The sequence below is a fragment of the Eretmochelys imbricata genome, chromosome 2 (assembly GCF_965152235.1).
Source record: "Eretmochelys imbricata isolate rEreImb1 chromosome 2, rEreImb1.hap1, whole genome shotgun sequence".
Taxonomy (NCBI): Eukaryota; Metazoa; Chordata; order Testudines; family Cheloniidae; genus Eretmochelys; species Eretmochelys imbricata.
Window position 1 is genome coordinate 213,639,557 of NC_135573.1, and position 17,706 is coordinate 213,657,262.

A 17,706-nucleotide genomic window follows, 5' to 3' on the forward strand; every position below is an offset into this window, starting at 1 on the left:
GAAATCTTGAAATCTGTCGCAAATTCTGATTCCAGTTCTTGCATGTACATTCTAATCTCAATGTTAAATGCAGTGCGCTGTTCCATGTGGCGTGATAGTGATGTAAGCAGCAAATCAGGACTTAAAAATATCCCAGTACAGTGGAGCTGGAACAATTTTTAAGGTGGGGGTGCTGAGCTGTGCCCCCTCTTGCCCCTGTCTGCACCCCTCACTGCCCCAGGCTGGGGCCAGTGGGCCACAGCTGGGGGCAGCTGCAGAGCCCCGGGACGGCGGCCAGGACCCCAGGCTGGCAGCAGAGCCACCCATACCGGTGGCCGGGACCTGGGGCTGGCAGTGGGCTGAACAGAGTCGGCGGGCAGTACCCCAGGCTGGCAGCGGAGCCCCCGGGACCAGTGGCCGGGACCTGGGGCCAGCAGCGGGCTGAAAGGGGCCGGTGGACGGAACCCCAGCTGGCAGGGGTCCGGTGGCTGGTACCCCAGGCCAGCAGCGTAGCCCCCGGGACCGGTGGCCGGGACCCAGGCAGTATGAATGCCACTGAAAATCAGCTCGTGTGCCACCTTCGGCACGCGTGCCATAGGTTGCCTACCCTGGTGTAGACATACCCTAAGGCTGAAACAACTACTGTGGATTATGCTAGTTCAGTGGTTATGGAGAGAAAGGTGGAAAGAGGGATAAGATATTGAGGCAAACAGCTTAGTGAGATTCATAAAGGATTATTCACTTAACTGAATAAAGACAGAATCTGCAGATGTTCTACACAGGTTAGAAAGTTATAAGATGTCAATCCTTCTTCTTCAGGGCATAAAGCAATTGCCAGACAGGATTGGTGAGGAGACACTCTCTTATGTTATGGAAAGATGCTACTGGCCAGTTGTGTTTTGGGGGCCCATAGATATAGGCAGGATATGAGAATGAATATTTGGTCTTTTCCATGTTGGAAATGACTGTGTTTATAATATTTTGTGGTGGGGGGAGCACTGTGAAATATCTGCATTCTTCTTATGCTCCTGGTAAGATGATTTTTTAGATCAGAATTATTATTTTTTAATCACTGCATTTAATTGTATTAGGAGAACCACAAGATGGCAGTAATAGAGTTCCATTCTTACTGCTGCAGAGTTCAGTCAGTACATTCTAAAACACTATATAGCTCATAAACCTACACTATTGAATAAAATGAATGCTACTGTTTGGGAGAGATAGCTCTTTAGGAAGGGAATCCCAGAAGCACCTAAGCCTTAGGAAAATTTGATTTAGTTTTGGATTTGATGTAATATCATTTTGGAATGGAGTGAGGCTTCAGAAAGGGAGATTTTCAAAGGCACAAATGACAGCTAAGTACCTAATTCCCATTTCCGAAAGACACTAAGGCACCTCCCTCACCACCCAGGCACAAATATGGTCCCTCTGGTTCCTGTAATCTTGTTTGAGAACAGCTGGACTATTTTGTTGCCAGTTCCAAAAATAAATCTTTCTAGGTGCTCTGTCCATCAGCATGGTATCATTGTATAAGAAATTTAGGTTCAGTTCCTTGGCTCCACCACACAGTTTCGGTGTGGCCATAGGCTTGTCTATCTTGTTCATTTAGAATTTAGCACAATGGGAAACTTATCCTGGCTGGAGCGTATAGGCACTATCATGATTCAAATATAGAAAAGAAGAACCACCTAGTTAGAAGTAGCAGCTGGGTACTGTTGAGGACTCATATTTATGGAACTTGTTGCCTCTTTCTGTTTGCAAGAACCTGAGTCTGGTGATCTTCTGGCAGAGTGAAAGGTGCATTTATTAAGTCAGTCTTTTTCACTGAGCCCAAGCCAGATTGTGGCTGGCCCTGGCACAGCAGAACACTGGCAGGAACACAAAGAGTTTGTATGCCAAAAAGATGGGGTGGGGATGAACTGAGGCCATGACCATGCCCTCCACTGCACATGCTGCTTCCCCTGAAAGGGTGCACTGGCAAGAAAGCCAGCCTCAGGAGGTACAGTTTTTCCATGAACAGCTGCAGAAGTGCAGCTGCATACCATGTCCAATGTAGGGCTGTGTCTAAAAGGTAAAAACAAGCCCTAAAGGAGGGATGTAGGATACTTTGGCAACTGATGTAGCTATTGGGATGAACAATAACGGTTTATTGGGCTGCTCAAATAATAATCCCCACATGGGTGCTTAATATTAAATTGATATTAAATTAACATTAAATTAAATTATATGTCCAGATGTTACATGAAGGGTGCTGAGTAAATTTTGTTTTTAATTGGACTATCCAACAATAAAAGAGAACCATCTAGCAATAATAGGTATCTTCTCACTCCTAAAGTAATCTTTATTTCATAAGAAGAATATTTGATAAAGGATAGCCACAGAATCTGGCTAATTCACACTAAAGACTGGTAGGCTCAGTTCAAATTTCTGAACGCTGCAAATTAGCAAGTAAGCAAATCGATATTATTTATGAAGTAAGGATACTGCTTAAAAATGTACTCTTGTTCATTTATTTTACAGTCATTTGCTACTAATGTGATAATGAAGGGTAGTATACCGTATTTCATTAAAATAATAGTCTTCATAATGTGAGACCTCATTATCACCTTAATATAAATTCTTGACTTGTATAGGTTATAAAGTGCAGTGAGTATATACTGTATAGTGCAATAGTATTTTCCCCTATAAAATGGACTTTTTTCCTGTATCCATAAACGAGAATAAAATTTCGTATCAGAGCAAGTTGGAGTGTTCTAGCTTTTATTTTTATTTGCTAGTGGTTGGACTAATGGGAACTACATTATCATGTCATTATGACTGATGTATGCATCATTTCAGCATTAGAACATTGCTTTGAATTCTTGCTATGACTGTTTGTTTCACAATACTGTGAAGCAAACTGTTTGTGCTTGTTGAAACTCCCTGTTAATTGCTTTCGCTATAACACTAAATCCAACTGACAGCACCACTGAGAAATGGGATGTCTGTCCAACTTTTGTCCAATCGTTTCAAACAACTTCATTTTTAGAGGTCTATTTTTAGATTTTACACATAACAGAATAACTTACAATAATTTGACTGGTATGTTGTCTTTATAACACTTGACTTGTTTTTCTGTTCTTGGCTCAGTTTCAGGTTCAATTTAAAAATGTACTTTTCAAGCCATCTTTTTATTTCTTGCCATCAAACATCCAGCTTTTTGAATGCATAAGCTAGGGGTTGATGATATTATACACCTCCATTAATTATGTTACTAAGACATGAAATTAGTTTCCTGTTTCTTAAAGTTCTGAGAGCTTGGTATGATCTATGAGCACATTCCTTTAGGAAAGATGGAGAAAGACTGCTTATACTTTCATTTTCAATAGGTTAATAGCATATAATCCTACTTCCCTTGAGGCTACTTCACGCAGTACAACTTAGTGGCGCCAGCACTGTCTTGTTCATGGTAATTTGAAATTTCAGAGACTACGGTTATTTCATTTACCACTTACTCCACACAGTATATCAAAATGCCTACACTAGTTAAAACAGATATTGGTATGCTTAATTTAAAAAATATTATTGTATGAGAGAATCCATTTACTCTGAAGAAAAGAGGAGGAAAATATCTTGGACATCTAAATGATTTAGTTCCATTCCTACTTATAAAAATGTCTGTTTTTTCCCTAATTTCCAATGTTACTGATTGCAGCTATGCATAATAGAAAGTAACACATTACTTAGGGTCTGCAGACTTATCATTCCCTTTAGTTCCTTCACTGTTGTGTCAAGGTTTTTCAGCTGGTTGTTGTGAAGCAACAAGATCTGCAATGCACGCAAATGTTTCAGAGCACCTGAAATAAAATGTATTATAATAAATGATTCTCACCATAGCTGACTACCTTGACTTGCTAATTTGTTTGGCTATGCTACACATTTAGTTTGCCATCCTAATTATTCATCAACTACATACAACACTTCTCATGCCCACTACACTCATCCTCTGTTTCAGCAACTCTACTCCTTGTTTTTCCTCCTTCTCTACCTCATCCCAGAAATTTTGCATCCCTTATTTCCTCTTTTCTATTCACAGCATTTGCATCTTCATCTCTTTCTTTCCCATCCCTGCTCACCTACTTCTCTCCCCCACCCTCACATTCAAAAATCTACATCCAACCTCTACTGCCTTCTTCTTCCCCTGATAGCCACATCTATCTTGGATCATCTATCATCCCCACCCTATCATACCAGTTTCACCCTTCTCTATTACCACCTCTGCCTCACAGGCTCCATATTAACCAATTTCAACTCAATTCCCTCTGGAACATTAGCTCCACCTCAAATAATCTTACATTTAAAAAAAAAAGTCACCACCAGTCCCCCACTTGCCTACTCAGACTATGTCACTCCCCTCACTAGGGTTGCCAGATGTCCAATTTTTTTATTGGAACACCCGTTCGAAAAGGGACCCTGATGGCTCTGGGCAGCACCGCTGACCGAGCCATTAAAAGTGTGGTTGGCGCGGGCCTGGAAGGCTTCCTACTTGGCTCTGCACGGCTCCCAGAAGCGGCGACATGTCCCTCGGCTCCTAGGTGGAGGTGCAGCCAGGTGGCTCTGTGCACTGCCCCCTCCCTGAGCACCGGCTCCACAGCTCCCATTGACTGGGAACCGCAGCCAATGGGAGCTGCGGGGGCAGCGCCTGTGAGCGGAGGCAGAGCACAGAGCCACCTGGCCATGCCTCTGCCTAGGACAGGGGTAGGCAACCTATGACACGCGTGCCAAAGGCGGCACTTGCCCTGCCCGGGTCCTGGCCACTGGTCCGGGGAGCTCTGCATTTTAATTTATTTTAAATGAAGCTTCTTAAACATTTTAAAAACCTTATTTACTTTACATACAACAATAGTTTAGTTATATATTATAGACTTATAGAAAGAGACCTTCAAAAAACGTTAAATTAGAGTGAATAAATGAAGACTCGGCACACCACTTCTGAAGGTTGCCGACCCCTGGCCTAGGAGCTGGACTAGGGAGCCGCCCGGAGCCTGCACCTCCTCCCGCACTCCAACCCCCTGCCCCAGCTCAGAACCCCCTCCACAGTCCAAACCCCTTGGCCCCAGCCCAGAGCTCCCTGCTGTACCCCAAACCTCTCATCCCCGGCCCCATTCCGTTAATTATGTTACTAAAACAGGAATTAGTTTCCATCCCAGAGCCCGAACCCCCAGCAACCTTACCCCTCACCCATTTTGTTTTGCCAGAGAAGCCAGACTTGCTGTTTCTTTCTCCCACATCTTGTTACCTTCTTCCATACTGCCCCCTATGCTTGGAACAACCTCCCATTCCCTTCTTAAAGATTCACATTTCCCATAAGTCCCACAAATACTAACCAATGTCATTTAACTTCCTTCTCTAATCTAACATTATATAAAGCGAGATATAAAATATTAACATATACAATTTTTTTAAATACTAAGGGACAGATTCTGTGACAAACTGAAATAAAAGTCCTTGGGAGATAAAGATGGAGCTTCACAAGAAGACAGTTTTGCAGAGTAACTTCACAGAGTACAATTGTACTTTAAATGTAAGTGACAATTATACTGGTAGGGAAATTGCAGAGCCTTTGCGGACATACTACATATGGGACAATGTATTACTTTACTATCCTTTCGTTTCATGGTATGTCTGTCAGCCTTGTCAGTTTACTATCATATACATTTATATGGTTTCCAAAGGGTACTTTTAATTAATTATGAATTGTCTGACTAGCAAATCTTGCATATTCATTTGAATAAGAGAACTTGCCATACTAGATCAGAAATGTATTTTGATGGCATGACTTTTTCCACCAAAATGGTGTACTATGCTTCCAGAATCAATATATTTTCAGTTCACTTTTAACAAAAAATATAAATGCAGTCTTACTAAATTAGTATTGTTTATTTCAACCTACTTGTCATCAAGTGGCCTCTTCCAAGCACCCCGTGGCCTCAGAGCAGCCCTGCAAGCAGCCTCTCACCTCAGTTTCCAATCTTGGTTCCTCAAGTCTTTTACAAATCTAATAACAACAGCCCTCTTCAGGGTCTGGTTTAACTTAAAATTCAAAAAATAAACACAAAAGTCTTCCCTCCAGCCTTAAGCTGGGCACAGCCCGCAAATTCCCCTGGTGCCGTCCGTGCCTGGTCTTGCCTCGTCTCAGACCAGGCCACCTTCCCTCTATCGCTCTGCTGCCCATTATAGGGGAATCAGCTCCTCCATATCCAGCTGGTTCTAATTAAATCCCATACATCATCCCAGGTGTGGCAGGGAGGACTAATTGTATGGCATTGGCCAGCTCCATGCCTCTGGCCCTTACAGGGCAAGACACCCCACTACACTACTATTTACATTTTAAAATAGCCAATTAATAACAAAAATAACAATTAATAACAGTAAGGGGCAAATTTATCCCTAACTGAAGTAGATACAATGAAGCTGTACCAACTTACATCATGGCTGAATCTGATCCTAAATATCACTGTATAACCACTCAAGTGTAATGTAATAAATCTTGTTCCTAAAACATCATTTTTGTGTATGCTGTTACAGACTGGGGGATGTTATTTTCAGCTACTATCAGTCAGTCACTGACTACAGACCACCTAAATCAAACTCACTTAGCTTGCTGATACATAGAAAAAAACTTCACATTTTTGCTCTAAAGTTTGAAATATAAGACATTACCTGCTATATCTATGAGCTCATTATTGTTGAGGTAGAGTTCTGTCAAGCAATAATTATTGATCAAGAATGTTAGCTTCTGGATCTGAAATATGAGAATTAGGGAAACAGGTACCTGTCAGTCTAATTTTAATTTTGGAGAACTATATATTAATAAATTGTGTATTCTTAAAGAAGTATTTTGTCCTGTTTCAGTGAAAATGGTCCCTTGTTTTAGGACTTCTTTGAGAGCTGAAAACTTGTCAATAATATATTATGTGTGATAAATACATATAGAATAACTTTATAGAACATCCTTATAGAACGTTCAGAGTCAGTGATTTAGTTTTTGTATTTTGGAACACACTTTCACTGAAAAATACTGGTGCTCAATTAAACTTTCTTAGCTATTGGGAAGTTTTGTTCAGCTGAAATACTCGTATTGTGAGAAGAATCTCCTTGCATAATACATAACATTTCTGTGTTGATTTAAGAATATTCTCAAAGGTAATATCCTTAGAATAAACTCAACATCCAAATTAAAAATTACACCAGCACCAACTGATCTGAGGGAGCATGTATTTGTTCTAGGTTCCTGAAAACATTCAAAGTTTAGTTAGGCTTCCAAACCACACAGATTATAATTATAGTGAAACCTGTATGTATAGCAACCTCGAGGGTCATCTATTTTATCCTCTGATGAAATCTCAGTCTATGAGAATTCTTATTTTTTCCATATAAGTAGAGGTCTACTTAAATCACACAGAAATCACATATTTTTTGCAGGTTGGTCAAAATAAAATAGCAAATTTGCTACTTATGCTGTAGCCAACTCATGAAAAATGTATGATTTCTCCACAGCATTTCTCAAACTGGGCGTCCTGACTCACAAGCCTATTGTAGGGGTGTCACGGTATTGCCACCCTTACTTCTGTACTACCTTAAGAGCTGGGTGGTCGGAGACTGGCGGCTGCTGGCCACCCAGCTCTGAAGGCAGAGTGGAGAGTGGCAGCTGCTGGCTGGGCATTCAGCTCTGAAGGCAGAGTGGAGAGTGGTGGCTGCTGGCTGGGTGCCCAGCTCTGAAGGCAGCACCATCACCAGCAGCAGTGCAGAACTATGGGTAGCATGGTATGGTATTGCCACCCTTATTTCTTGGCTACTGTTGGCAGTAGCACCCCTTCTTGTCAACTGTTGAGAATAGCCCACTTCTATCTTAATTGAATTGCCTCATTAACACTGACCCCCCACTTGGTAAGGCAACTCCCATCTTTTCATGTGTTGTGTATTTACACCTGCCTCTGTATTTTCCACTCCATGCATCTGATGAAGTGGGTTTTAGCCCACGAAAGCTTATACCCAAATAAATGTGTTAGTCTCTAATGGTGCCACAAGGACTCCTCATTGTTTTTAATTTAGTCTTTGTTACTGTTTAGGTTTGAAGATGGGGAATATGGACAAATGAGTCTGATTTTTGTCTTCTTGATCAGCAGGTTCAATTTTGCTTGGTCATCAAGAAGCCCTATCTTCTCATACTTCATGTCCTTGTACAGTAATGCCAAGAACTAGTTCAGCTCATTTATGTCTCCATAATTAAAAGAGTTTTTCAACATTTGAATAACTACAAGTCTTTCAACAGAGTTGACATGAGATGCTTTATCATTAATGTTGGCTTGAGGCAGCAGAAATCCATGCACTCCTAAGTTATGTGGAATGTATACTAATTTTTCTGTTCTTCACAAACTGCATACTTATCTTAGAAAGTACTGCTGCACACAGAGTCCTCAGATACTGAGCACATTTGGAAATCATGTGAACTACAGAACAGTAACTTATAAAAAGTTTTAAATGTTTTAAACTACTATGGGTTATCAATTTTTCAGTGCAAATTGATAGTTATTTTCATTTTTTTAAAGATCAGTGAATAAATGTGCAGATTTGCATTTGATAAGGGCAGGGAAGGGCATGACCTAGTTTTGTTGCCAATTAGCTGATTTTTGAAATATTTTGGTTTTGGGTGTTCTACTTTGCATTTATATCAGACCTTCCATCTGAGGGTCCTGACTACTTTACAACATTGCCTCAAAGCCCATAGGGGATACACTAAGTAGTATAATCTTCATTATACCGCCCTAGGGCACTGGGTGTAAGGCATATATCCACAAAAGTAGTTAAGCACTAAACCTCAGACTTAGGTGCCTAAAGCTTGGGTTTACGTGACTAAAACCCAGTTTTGCCTCCACTTCAAGCCACAAAGCTCCCAGTGTACACTGTAGATGCCTAAACTCACCTAGCACCTACATTTTCAGGGTAAAAGTTCCCTAGGTGCAGAAATTTCTGCCTCTGGGCACACTCACCACTTCCTCCCTTTAGGCATCCAGATGCCTGTCTTCCATCTAAGCCCCAGAGTAATTCACGAACCAGGGAAATAAAGGCATTCAGGGAAAGACAGACTTAAGTCGCATGTGGGTCATGATCTGGTAGATGGCCTCTGAGCACACCTACTGGAGCAGGTTTCATTCAAAATCCAGGAGGAGAACGTGGTGGTGGTAGTGTTTTAAAATAGCAAAAGTATTAGGTAGTAATAAAAATTTATTTTAGATACCAGTATTCATATTTTAACAAAATGTCTTATTACCTTATTGTTGTTAAGCCACAAATACCTTAAGATCTGAAATCGTGACAGATTAGGGACTTCTTTTAGTTCGCTGAGAAGAAAAAAAAGTTGTCCAACTTCAATATTTATTAATTACTCTGTAAATATAATTTAATCTTCAGTCAAATTACACTATACAAACATTATAAAGCAACAATTTTACAGAGCCTTTAACAGAAAAAGACATACAGAATAATATGACAGTGGTAGTGTAGTTATGATCAGTGCTTGGGAGTGCAATCAACCAAAGTAGTAAAAGTAGTAAAGAAAACTCATTTGTAAAGAAAATAATATCTTAATTTTTTCTAAACTGAATTCAATTTCTCCGAAGAAAAAATTAATTTAAAAAAATTATTATTACAGCAGGAATCCCAGCTGCTTTGCTTTTCCCAGAAACACTGCTTATGACACATGAGGAGAATTCTTCAATTTGGGAGGACACCAAGCCAATGGGAAAATTTTTACTCAAGGTGTGGCCTGGAGCCACCAGACATGGCTCTAAAGAGGAAAAGATGGAAAACTGAAACCCAGTAAATGGATGGACATATTTCTGAGCAGACCTGATATTTCTAGTGTTAAATATTACTTCTCTAAACCAAATTCTCATTAAGAATTGGTGTTGTACTCAATATAGGTCATGTAATTACCTGGGCTATGTAAACACATGAGAAGGTTACTCATCCTGTGCAGTAACTGAGGTTCTTCGAGATGTGTGTCCCTGTGGGTGCTCCACTTCTAGGTGAGGCAGCGCCACCCTGTGCCTGGGATTGGAGATCTTCAGCTGCAGCACCTGTCATACTGCACATGCACAACCTCTCCGCCCCCGTCACACTGTGAGTGGGGCGTATATATATACCTCTGTGCAGTCCGACCACCCCCAGTTCCTTCCCTGCTGCAGAGCATATGTTTTTGGCTCTGAAGCAGAGGGGAGGAGGTTGGGAAGTGGAGCACTCATAGGGACAAACATCTCGAAGAACCTCAGTTACTGCACAGGGTGAGTAACCTTCTCTTCTTCTTTGAGTGATGTCCCTATGGGTGCACCACTTGTAAGCAGCTAGCAAGTAGTGCCCTTAATTGGAAGGCTGGGTCTTCGGAGCAACATTTACTGTTGATGATAGGACCGTATGTGGCATCATGCATAATATCATAGTAATTGGCAAACGTGTCTGTTGATACCCATGTAGCTGCTTTGCAAATTTCCGCAATGGGGGCATTACTGAGAAAACTTATTGAAGTGGACAATGAACATGTGGAATGTGTTCTGATTGTGGTAGCAGGTTGTCTTTTGTGGAGTTTGTAAGATAAACGTATACATTGCAAGATCCACCTTGAAAGGCGTTGTTTAGATATGGCTGTGTCTCTGGATCTTTCGGTGTTGGAGAGGAATAATCGTAGTGGTTTTCAGAAAGGTTTAGTCCTGTCCAAGTAAAAAGATAATGATTGTCTCCTGTCTAGGGTGTGTAGAGCCGCCTCCAGCTGATTACTGTGAGGCTTCGGGAAGAAGCAAAGAAGGTGTATTGGTTGGCTGAGAGGGAAAGACGTTGGAACCTTAGGTAGAAATCTTGGATGTGGGCATAGTGTAACTTTGTCCTTATAGAACAGTCTGTATGGTGGATATGCCATAAGGGCCGTGATTTCGCCAACTCGTCGGGCGGAAGTGATGGCAACAAGGAAGGCCATTTTCACTGATGCACATAAGAACAGGTTGGCATTGGTTCAAATGGGGGTTTAGTCAGAGAACTTAGGAGGAGGATGATCGGGTCTTTTATGTGGAGATAAAGATTGTGCAGACGCTTCAGAAAACATTTCGTAAGTGGATGTGTAAAAATGGAATGACCATCTATGGGACAGTATAAAGTAGTGACTGCTGCCAAGTGTACCTGAATGGAGCTGGTGAATAATCCTGATTCTTTAAGGTGTAGCAGTCCAGGATAAGTGGTAGCAGAGCGCATGTTACATCGCCTTGGTGGAAGGAGCACCAGCATTGAAATCTAGTCCATTTGTGAACGTAAGTTCATCTAGTTATGTCACACCTGCTATTCAAAAGTATCTGTTTGACTGCATCCGAACAGGTTATTTCTGAATCCCAGAACAACGGAGGAGCCAGCCTTTGAGATGCAGCATCTGTGGATTGTGATGGAGAATGCATCCTATGTCTTGTGAAAGAAGCCACGGTGTTAGATGGAGAGAGACTGTTTGGCATACCGTCATGTGGAGTAGGTAAGCTGTGGCCATGTTGGAGCTATTAGTATGACATGAGCTTGATCCTCCTGTATCTTGCAAAGTATTTGGAATAGGAGGGGCAATGGAGGGAAGGCATAAAAAAAAGGTATCTCATGTTCTGAGAAAGGCATCTCCGAGAGATCCATGTCCCAGTCCCACTCTGGAACAGAACTGAGGGCAGCCGGCATTGTGCTATGTGGCAAAAAGATCTACGGTGGGGAATCCCCATCGGTTGAAGACGGGCTGAAGTGCTCACATATCCAGTTCCCACTCGTGATCGTGGGAGAACCTCCTCTTCAATATGTTCATGGTGGTGTTCTGGTGTCCCGAAAGGTATGCTGCTAAAATGATGATGTTGTGTTGGATACACGAGTTCCACAATTTGAGTGCCTCTGACCATAAAGAGTGAAACCTCAATCTACCCTGCCTATTGATGTAATACATGCAGGCGAGATAGTCCATCATGACTCTGATGGTATGAGTGGAGGGAGGAAACATCGGCAGGCACTGCAGACCATTCGTAGTTCTAGGAGATTGATGTGTAAGGTGGATTCGGGTTAACGACCATCTGCCCTGCACTGTGTGATCATGGAGATGTGCTCCTCAACCGATTAGGGAGGCATCAGTTGTTAGGATCATGGTCCGTGGTGATTGGAGGAAAGAAACTCCAACAAAGGCATTGTTAGGCTGTGTTCACCAAAGTAGTGAGTCCTTGACTCTCATCAGCATGGATAAAAGTTTGTGGACACTGTATTTGTGGGGGAGATATACTGTACAGAGGCATGCCTGAAGACATCGAATATGTAGTCTTGCATGACTGATCACGGAAATGGCTGCTGCCACGTGGCCTAGAATTTGGAGGCACGTTCTGGCAGAGATCTGGGGGCAAATCTGTGCACTGGATACCATACACGAGACTCTGTGAGGTGGTAGGAAGGCTCTGGCTTGTATGGCATCCAACTGTGTCCCAGTTAATTCCAGTTGTTGTATTGCATTTGTGACGTTCCCCTGGTGTTATCTGGACTGGTGATCTGCTAGGTCACTCCAATCCTTGACTTTGGGAGCCAGCCTTACCCTGCTCTGCTGTGAGAACCCCCATTCCTGAGCTGTTCATGCACAGCCTCTGGCATGTGAGCTGCTCCTTGGATTGTGCAACCAAAGTGACACTAGCCAATATTTCCAGTCCCAGGCACAACCCTAGGAACCTCCGTCTTGCAGTGTCCAGTTATGCCCACTGGATGCTGCAAGCTTATAGGAGTTTGTCAATTTAACAAAGAAATTGATATGTACCAGGCTTGTTATCCCAAGAGGAATCTCTGACACACTTCAAACCAAACGCACTGCTTCAGGTAGAATAAACAAACAAATTTATTAACTACAAAGATAGCTTTTAAGTGATAGGCAAAAAGTCAGAGTAGTTACCAAAAGAAAAGAAAATATAAACACGCAGTCTAAACTCTCAATCCTATTAGACTGGGAAACATGTAGATTAAGCAGTTTTTCTCACCCCACAACTCCTTGTTTCCTTAGGTAGGCAGTGACTCCTGCAAGAATCTTGGCGAACAACCGAGGTGCTGTCCATAAACAGCCCAAAAGGTAGTACCTTGTACTGGTAGTGGTCATCACCCATGACAAATCAGAGAAATCCCCTTGGATAGGATGTATTGTAATATGAAAGTATGCATCTTGGAGGTTCAGGGCTGAAAAACAGTCCGCCTGTTCCAGTACTGCAATAGTAGTGGAAAGGGTAACCATCTTGAAGCATGCAGTTTGACTAACTTGTTTTAGAGTGCGGAGGTCCAGGATGGGTTGCCAGCCACCAGATTTCTTCCAGCTCAGGAAATAGTGGGAGTAGAAACCCTGCCCCATGTGCTGGTAAGGGACTGGTTCCAAGGGTCCCCATTCCATAAGATGATTTATTTCTCCCCATAGAATGGAATCATGACAGGAGTCCCTGAAAAGGGATGGGGAAAGGGGGTGGTGGGGCAGGATAGTTACGAAGGGGATGAAGTATCCTTCCTTAATAATCTTAAAAACCTACTTTTCCAAAGTGATGAGTCTCCAAGATGGGAAAAATTGAGCTGGTCAGTCACCAAACTGGTGGAACGTTGAAGATGGTGGGAATGACTGGAAGAGGGGGAGGCCTCTTGGGGCCTCCACACTTCAAAACTGTTGCTTCCGTGGGGGTGTCTGAGAAGTTGCCCCTTGAGGAGTGGGCTGTCTACATTTGGTAGGAGGCCTTTGTCTTCAGCGCTGGGTGTCACAGTGCTGTTGAGGAATGTACTCCTGTGGTTGGGACCGTCTCTTTGGTGCTGGCATGTAAATTCTGAGAGAGCGGAGTGTGGCTTGGGAGTCTTTAAGGGAGTGCAGAGAATCATCCGTGCACTCTGAGAATATTTTCTGGCTCTCAAAAGGTAAGTCTTCTACTGTGGTTTGTACCTTCTTAGGAAAACCCGAGAGGTGGAGCCATGATGCAGTCACGATGGATCAGGCAGTGGTGTCTGCATAGTCTAACAATGCTCATAGGGTTGTACGGGCTAGGAAATGTCCTTCCAATATTAGGGACTGGAATTGCTCTTTCTTGGCCTCCAGTAGGTCATGGCAGAGTTCCTCCAATTTGGAGTAGTTTAAGTAATTATACTTAGTCATGAGAGCTTCGTAGTTTGAGATTCTAAATTGGAGCATGGCTGATGAATACGCTTTGTGTCCAAATAAGTCTAGGGGTTTCCACCTTTGTCTGGATAGCTAGAATGGGATCGGCATTGACGGCCTCTCTCTTGCACCGCACTGACCACCTAAGAATTTGGGATGGAGCACTAGAAATCCTGCATCCTCCATAGAACATATTTTTTTCCGGTGCATTTGCAGGTCAGAGGGATGGATGCTGAGGTTTGCCAGATCACCTTCGCTGGGTCAAGAAGAGCCTCATTGATCGGTAGTGTGATCTTGGAGGAAGAAGATGTGTGGAGGATATCAAGCAGTTTATGCTGCTGGTCCTTGACTTCCTCCAAAGGAATCTGCAGGGAGTCTGCAATCTTGCAGAATATGTCTTGAAAATGTCTGAAGTCCTCAGCAGATGTAGGGGGTGGAGGAGGAAAAATGTAATGTTGGTGGAGCCTCCTGCTCCTGTTCCTCTTTCTGAACTTCCTCTTCACTTGGTATCGGCGGGGGTTCAACCAGCGGATGGAAGAGACCGATGGAGAAGGGATTGGTGTAGGTCTCCAGCTTTGCTCCCTGAGAGGGGGTCCTGAACTGTGCTCTATACATGGCCCAAGGGTTCCAATATGGCCAATGTGGAGGGAGTGTAACGTGGCTGCATCTCAAGTGGTACATGCCAAGATTGTGGACCAGATGTAGACTGTGGATAGTGAGGATGAGCAGGTCTGATTTGCCTAGTAGATGAGGGAGCGATGGAGCCCTCCTCTTCCTCCTCCTCCTCCTCATTGCTGGGGGAGGGAGGTGCCATCCTCAGCGGAAAATGGGAGGAGTGTCATGAGTCTGGAGAGGAGGGTGGAAGTGGTGGGAGGTCAAGTCGAAGGAGTAGAGACTCAGAGATGTTAGAGACCAGCAGTCTTTATGGTATCTAAAGTCTCGTGGAGGGGGGAAGCATCATCGGTGCAAGTGTACAGCTCGGTGCCGAAGGAAGGGTGTATTCTCCCAAAGTGTCAGTAGATAGCACCAGACACTTGGTCAACGCTGAGGAGTAGGCCAGTGCTGATGACTTGACCGGTGCCAATGATTTCGATGCTGCCGAGGGCTTACTCGGTGCCAACGGCTTCATTGTAGGTCTGCCCAGTTAGGGTCTTTAGGCTGTTTCTTCGTATTGGTACCAGAGGTACTTGGACAGGCCCTGGAGCTGTGTCAGATGAGGTTGAGACAACAAACCTTGCCGGGGATGGTGTTCTAGAGCAGGGGTTCCCAAACTAGGGAGCGGGACCCCTCAGGGGGTCGCGAGGTTATTACATGGGGGGATCGCGAGCTCTCAGCCTCTACCCCAAACCCTGCTTTGCATCCAGCATTTATAATGGTGTTAAACATATAAAAAAGTATTTTTAATTTATAAGGAGGGTTGCACTCAGAGGCTTTCTATTTGAAAGGGGTCACCAGTACAAACATTTGAGAATCACTGTTCTAGAGGGGTGCCTCAAAGTGTGAGGAGGGAGCACATTTCTTTTCATCCAAGCAAGAGATGACTCTCTCCTCAAGGGATGTGGGGAGTGAGGATTGGAGATGACCTCACAGAGCATGAAGGCCTCTCCAGGGAAGAGTCCGATGCCAGTCGCAACAATTTCTCCATGAGGAGAAGTTTTAATCTAATGTCCCGGTCTTTTCTGGCTCTGGGTTTCAGAACAAGGCAGTGCATACACTGTGGATGGTCATCTGTTACCGGGAAGGTGGCCCCGCACGAAACACACCTCTTAAAGCTGGGGGATCTGGGCATAAGTATGAAGGAAAAAAGGCTTCCTGGTCAGGAAGGATGGGAAGCAGGGAAAACAGAAACCTAAGCTATGAATTAACTGTAAAGGTAAAGTTAAAAAAAAATGATAATAGATAGAAGGAAGAAAGGTGAAGAGGAAAATACTAACTACACTACACTAATAGGTTTCAGAGTAGCAGCCGTGTTCGTCTGTATCTGCAAAAAGAAAAGGAGGACTTGTGGCACCTTAGAGACTAACAAATTTATTTGAGCATAAGCTTCGCAAGATACAGCTCACCTCATCAGATGCATCCAGTGGAAGTGTGTGTGGTGGCACCTATTGTTTCATGTGCTCTGTGTGTATAGATCTCCCCACTGTATTTTCCACTGGATGCATCCGATGAGGTGAGCTGTAGCTCACGAAAGCTTATGCTCAAATAAATTTGTTAGTCTCTAAGGTGCCACAAGTCCTCCTTTTCTTCTTACTACACTAATAGGTAAGTCACTATCTAGTGAGATAATACGAGAAGCAGGCTCTGCAGTGGATTCTGTCCCAGAACAAAGGCGGTAGAGAAGGAACTGGGGGTGGTTGGACCACACAGTGATATATCTGCATCCTGCTCACAGCGCAAGAAGCAGGAGGGGTACATATACAGTCCAACAGGCACTGCTGATGAAGATCTCAGATCCCAGGCACAAGGGCACAGCCACACCTACAAGTAGAGCACCCGCAAGGACATCATTCAAAGAAGAAGTCATGATTACTGTTACACTCCTCCTCTCTCCTGCATTCCCTCCTATTTTTTGATTACACTCACTTAGTGTGTCTTGTTATAAATTAGACTGTAAGCTTCTTGGGGCAGGCACTGTCTCTTTTGTGTTTATACAGCAACTAACACAATGGGGCCTTAGGCCACTAGGGTAATATAAATCACAATAAACTTTCCTCACCAGAAAACCCAAGTTGAGCTGCCCAATAATTCTTGTAATACTTGCTTCTCCCTCATCTTTCACTTCCATAAAGGATTTTTATTTCCTCTATGACATTTATCTTAAAACAGATTTTGTAAATAGACTTGATCAAGTTGCAGGATCAGACCTATGTTTGGTAAGGAAGCAATAGGATCAGAAACGATTAACATCACATCATCAGCCCAAAGTGCCAATTGATTTGTTTGTGAACTAACTGTAAAACTTAGACTTTGATTTTTCTGCAATCTTTCATGCAAACTGTTCCCTATCCAGGAAAAAGAAAAGAAGAAAGATAAAACTAGGCATCTCTGCTTAGTCCTGCTTTTAAAAATAATCTGCTTGAAGCATACCCCACCAATGTAGGGTAGGATCATAGAATCATACAATATTAGGATTGGAAGAGACCTCAGGAGGTCATCTAGTCCAATCCTCTGCTCAAAGCAGGACCAACACCATCTAAATCAGTGGTTCCCAAACTAGGAGTGCCATTTGTTCAAGGAAAGCCCCTGGCAGGCCGGGCCAGTTTGTTTACCTGCCGCGTCTGCAAGTTCAGCCGATCGCGGCTCCTACGGGCTGCGGTTTGCCGCTCCAGGCCAATGAGGGCTGCGGGAAGGGCGGCCAGCATATCCCTCGGCCCATGCCGCTTCCCGCAGCCCCCATTGGCTGAGAACGGCGAACCGCGGCCACTGGGAGCTGCAATCGGCCAAACCTGCGGATGTAGCAGGTAACCAAACCGGCCCAGCACGCCAGGGGCCCCTAGTTTGGGAACCACTGATCTAAATCA

The 17,706-nt window shown here is 43.5% G+C and overlaps 1 protein-coding gene across 1 annotated transcript in view; it reads right to left on the reverse strand.

The window, feature by feature from the left end:
- Nucleotides 1–17,706, reverse strand: part of LRRC72 (leucine rich repeat containing 72) — a 48,642-nt gene that overhangs the window by 18,093 nt on the left and 12,843 nt on the right. The window contains exons 3-5 of the mRNA XM_077809364.1: nt 9,293–9,362; nt 6,682–6,763; nt 3,702–3,815 (exon numbers count right to left, since the gene is read on the reverse strand). Of these exons, the coding sequence (XP_077665490.1) occupies nt 3,702–3,815; nt 6,682–6,763; nt 9,293–9,362 (266 nt within the window). The remainder of the gene's footprint in view (nt 1–3,701; nt 3,816–6,681; nt 6,764–9,292; nt 9,363–17,706) is intronic.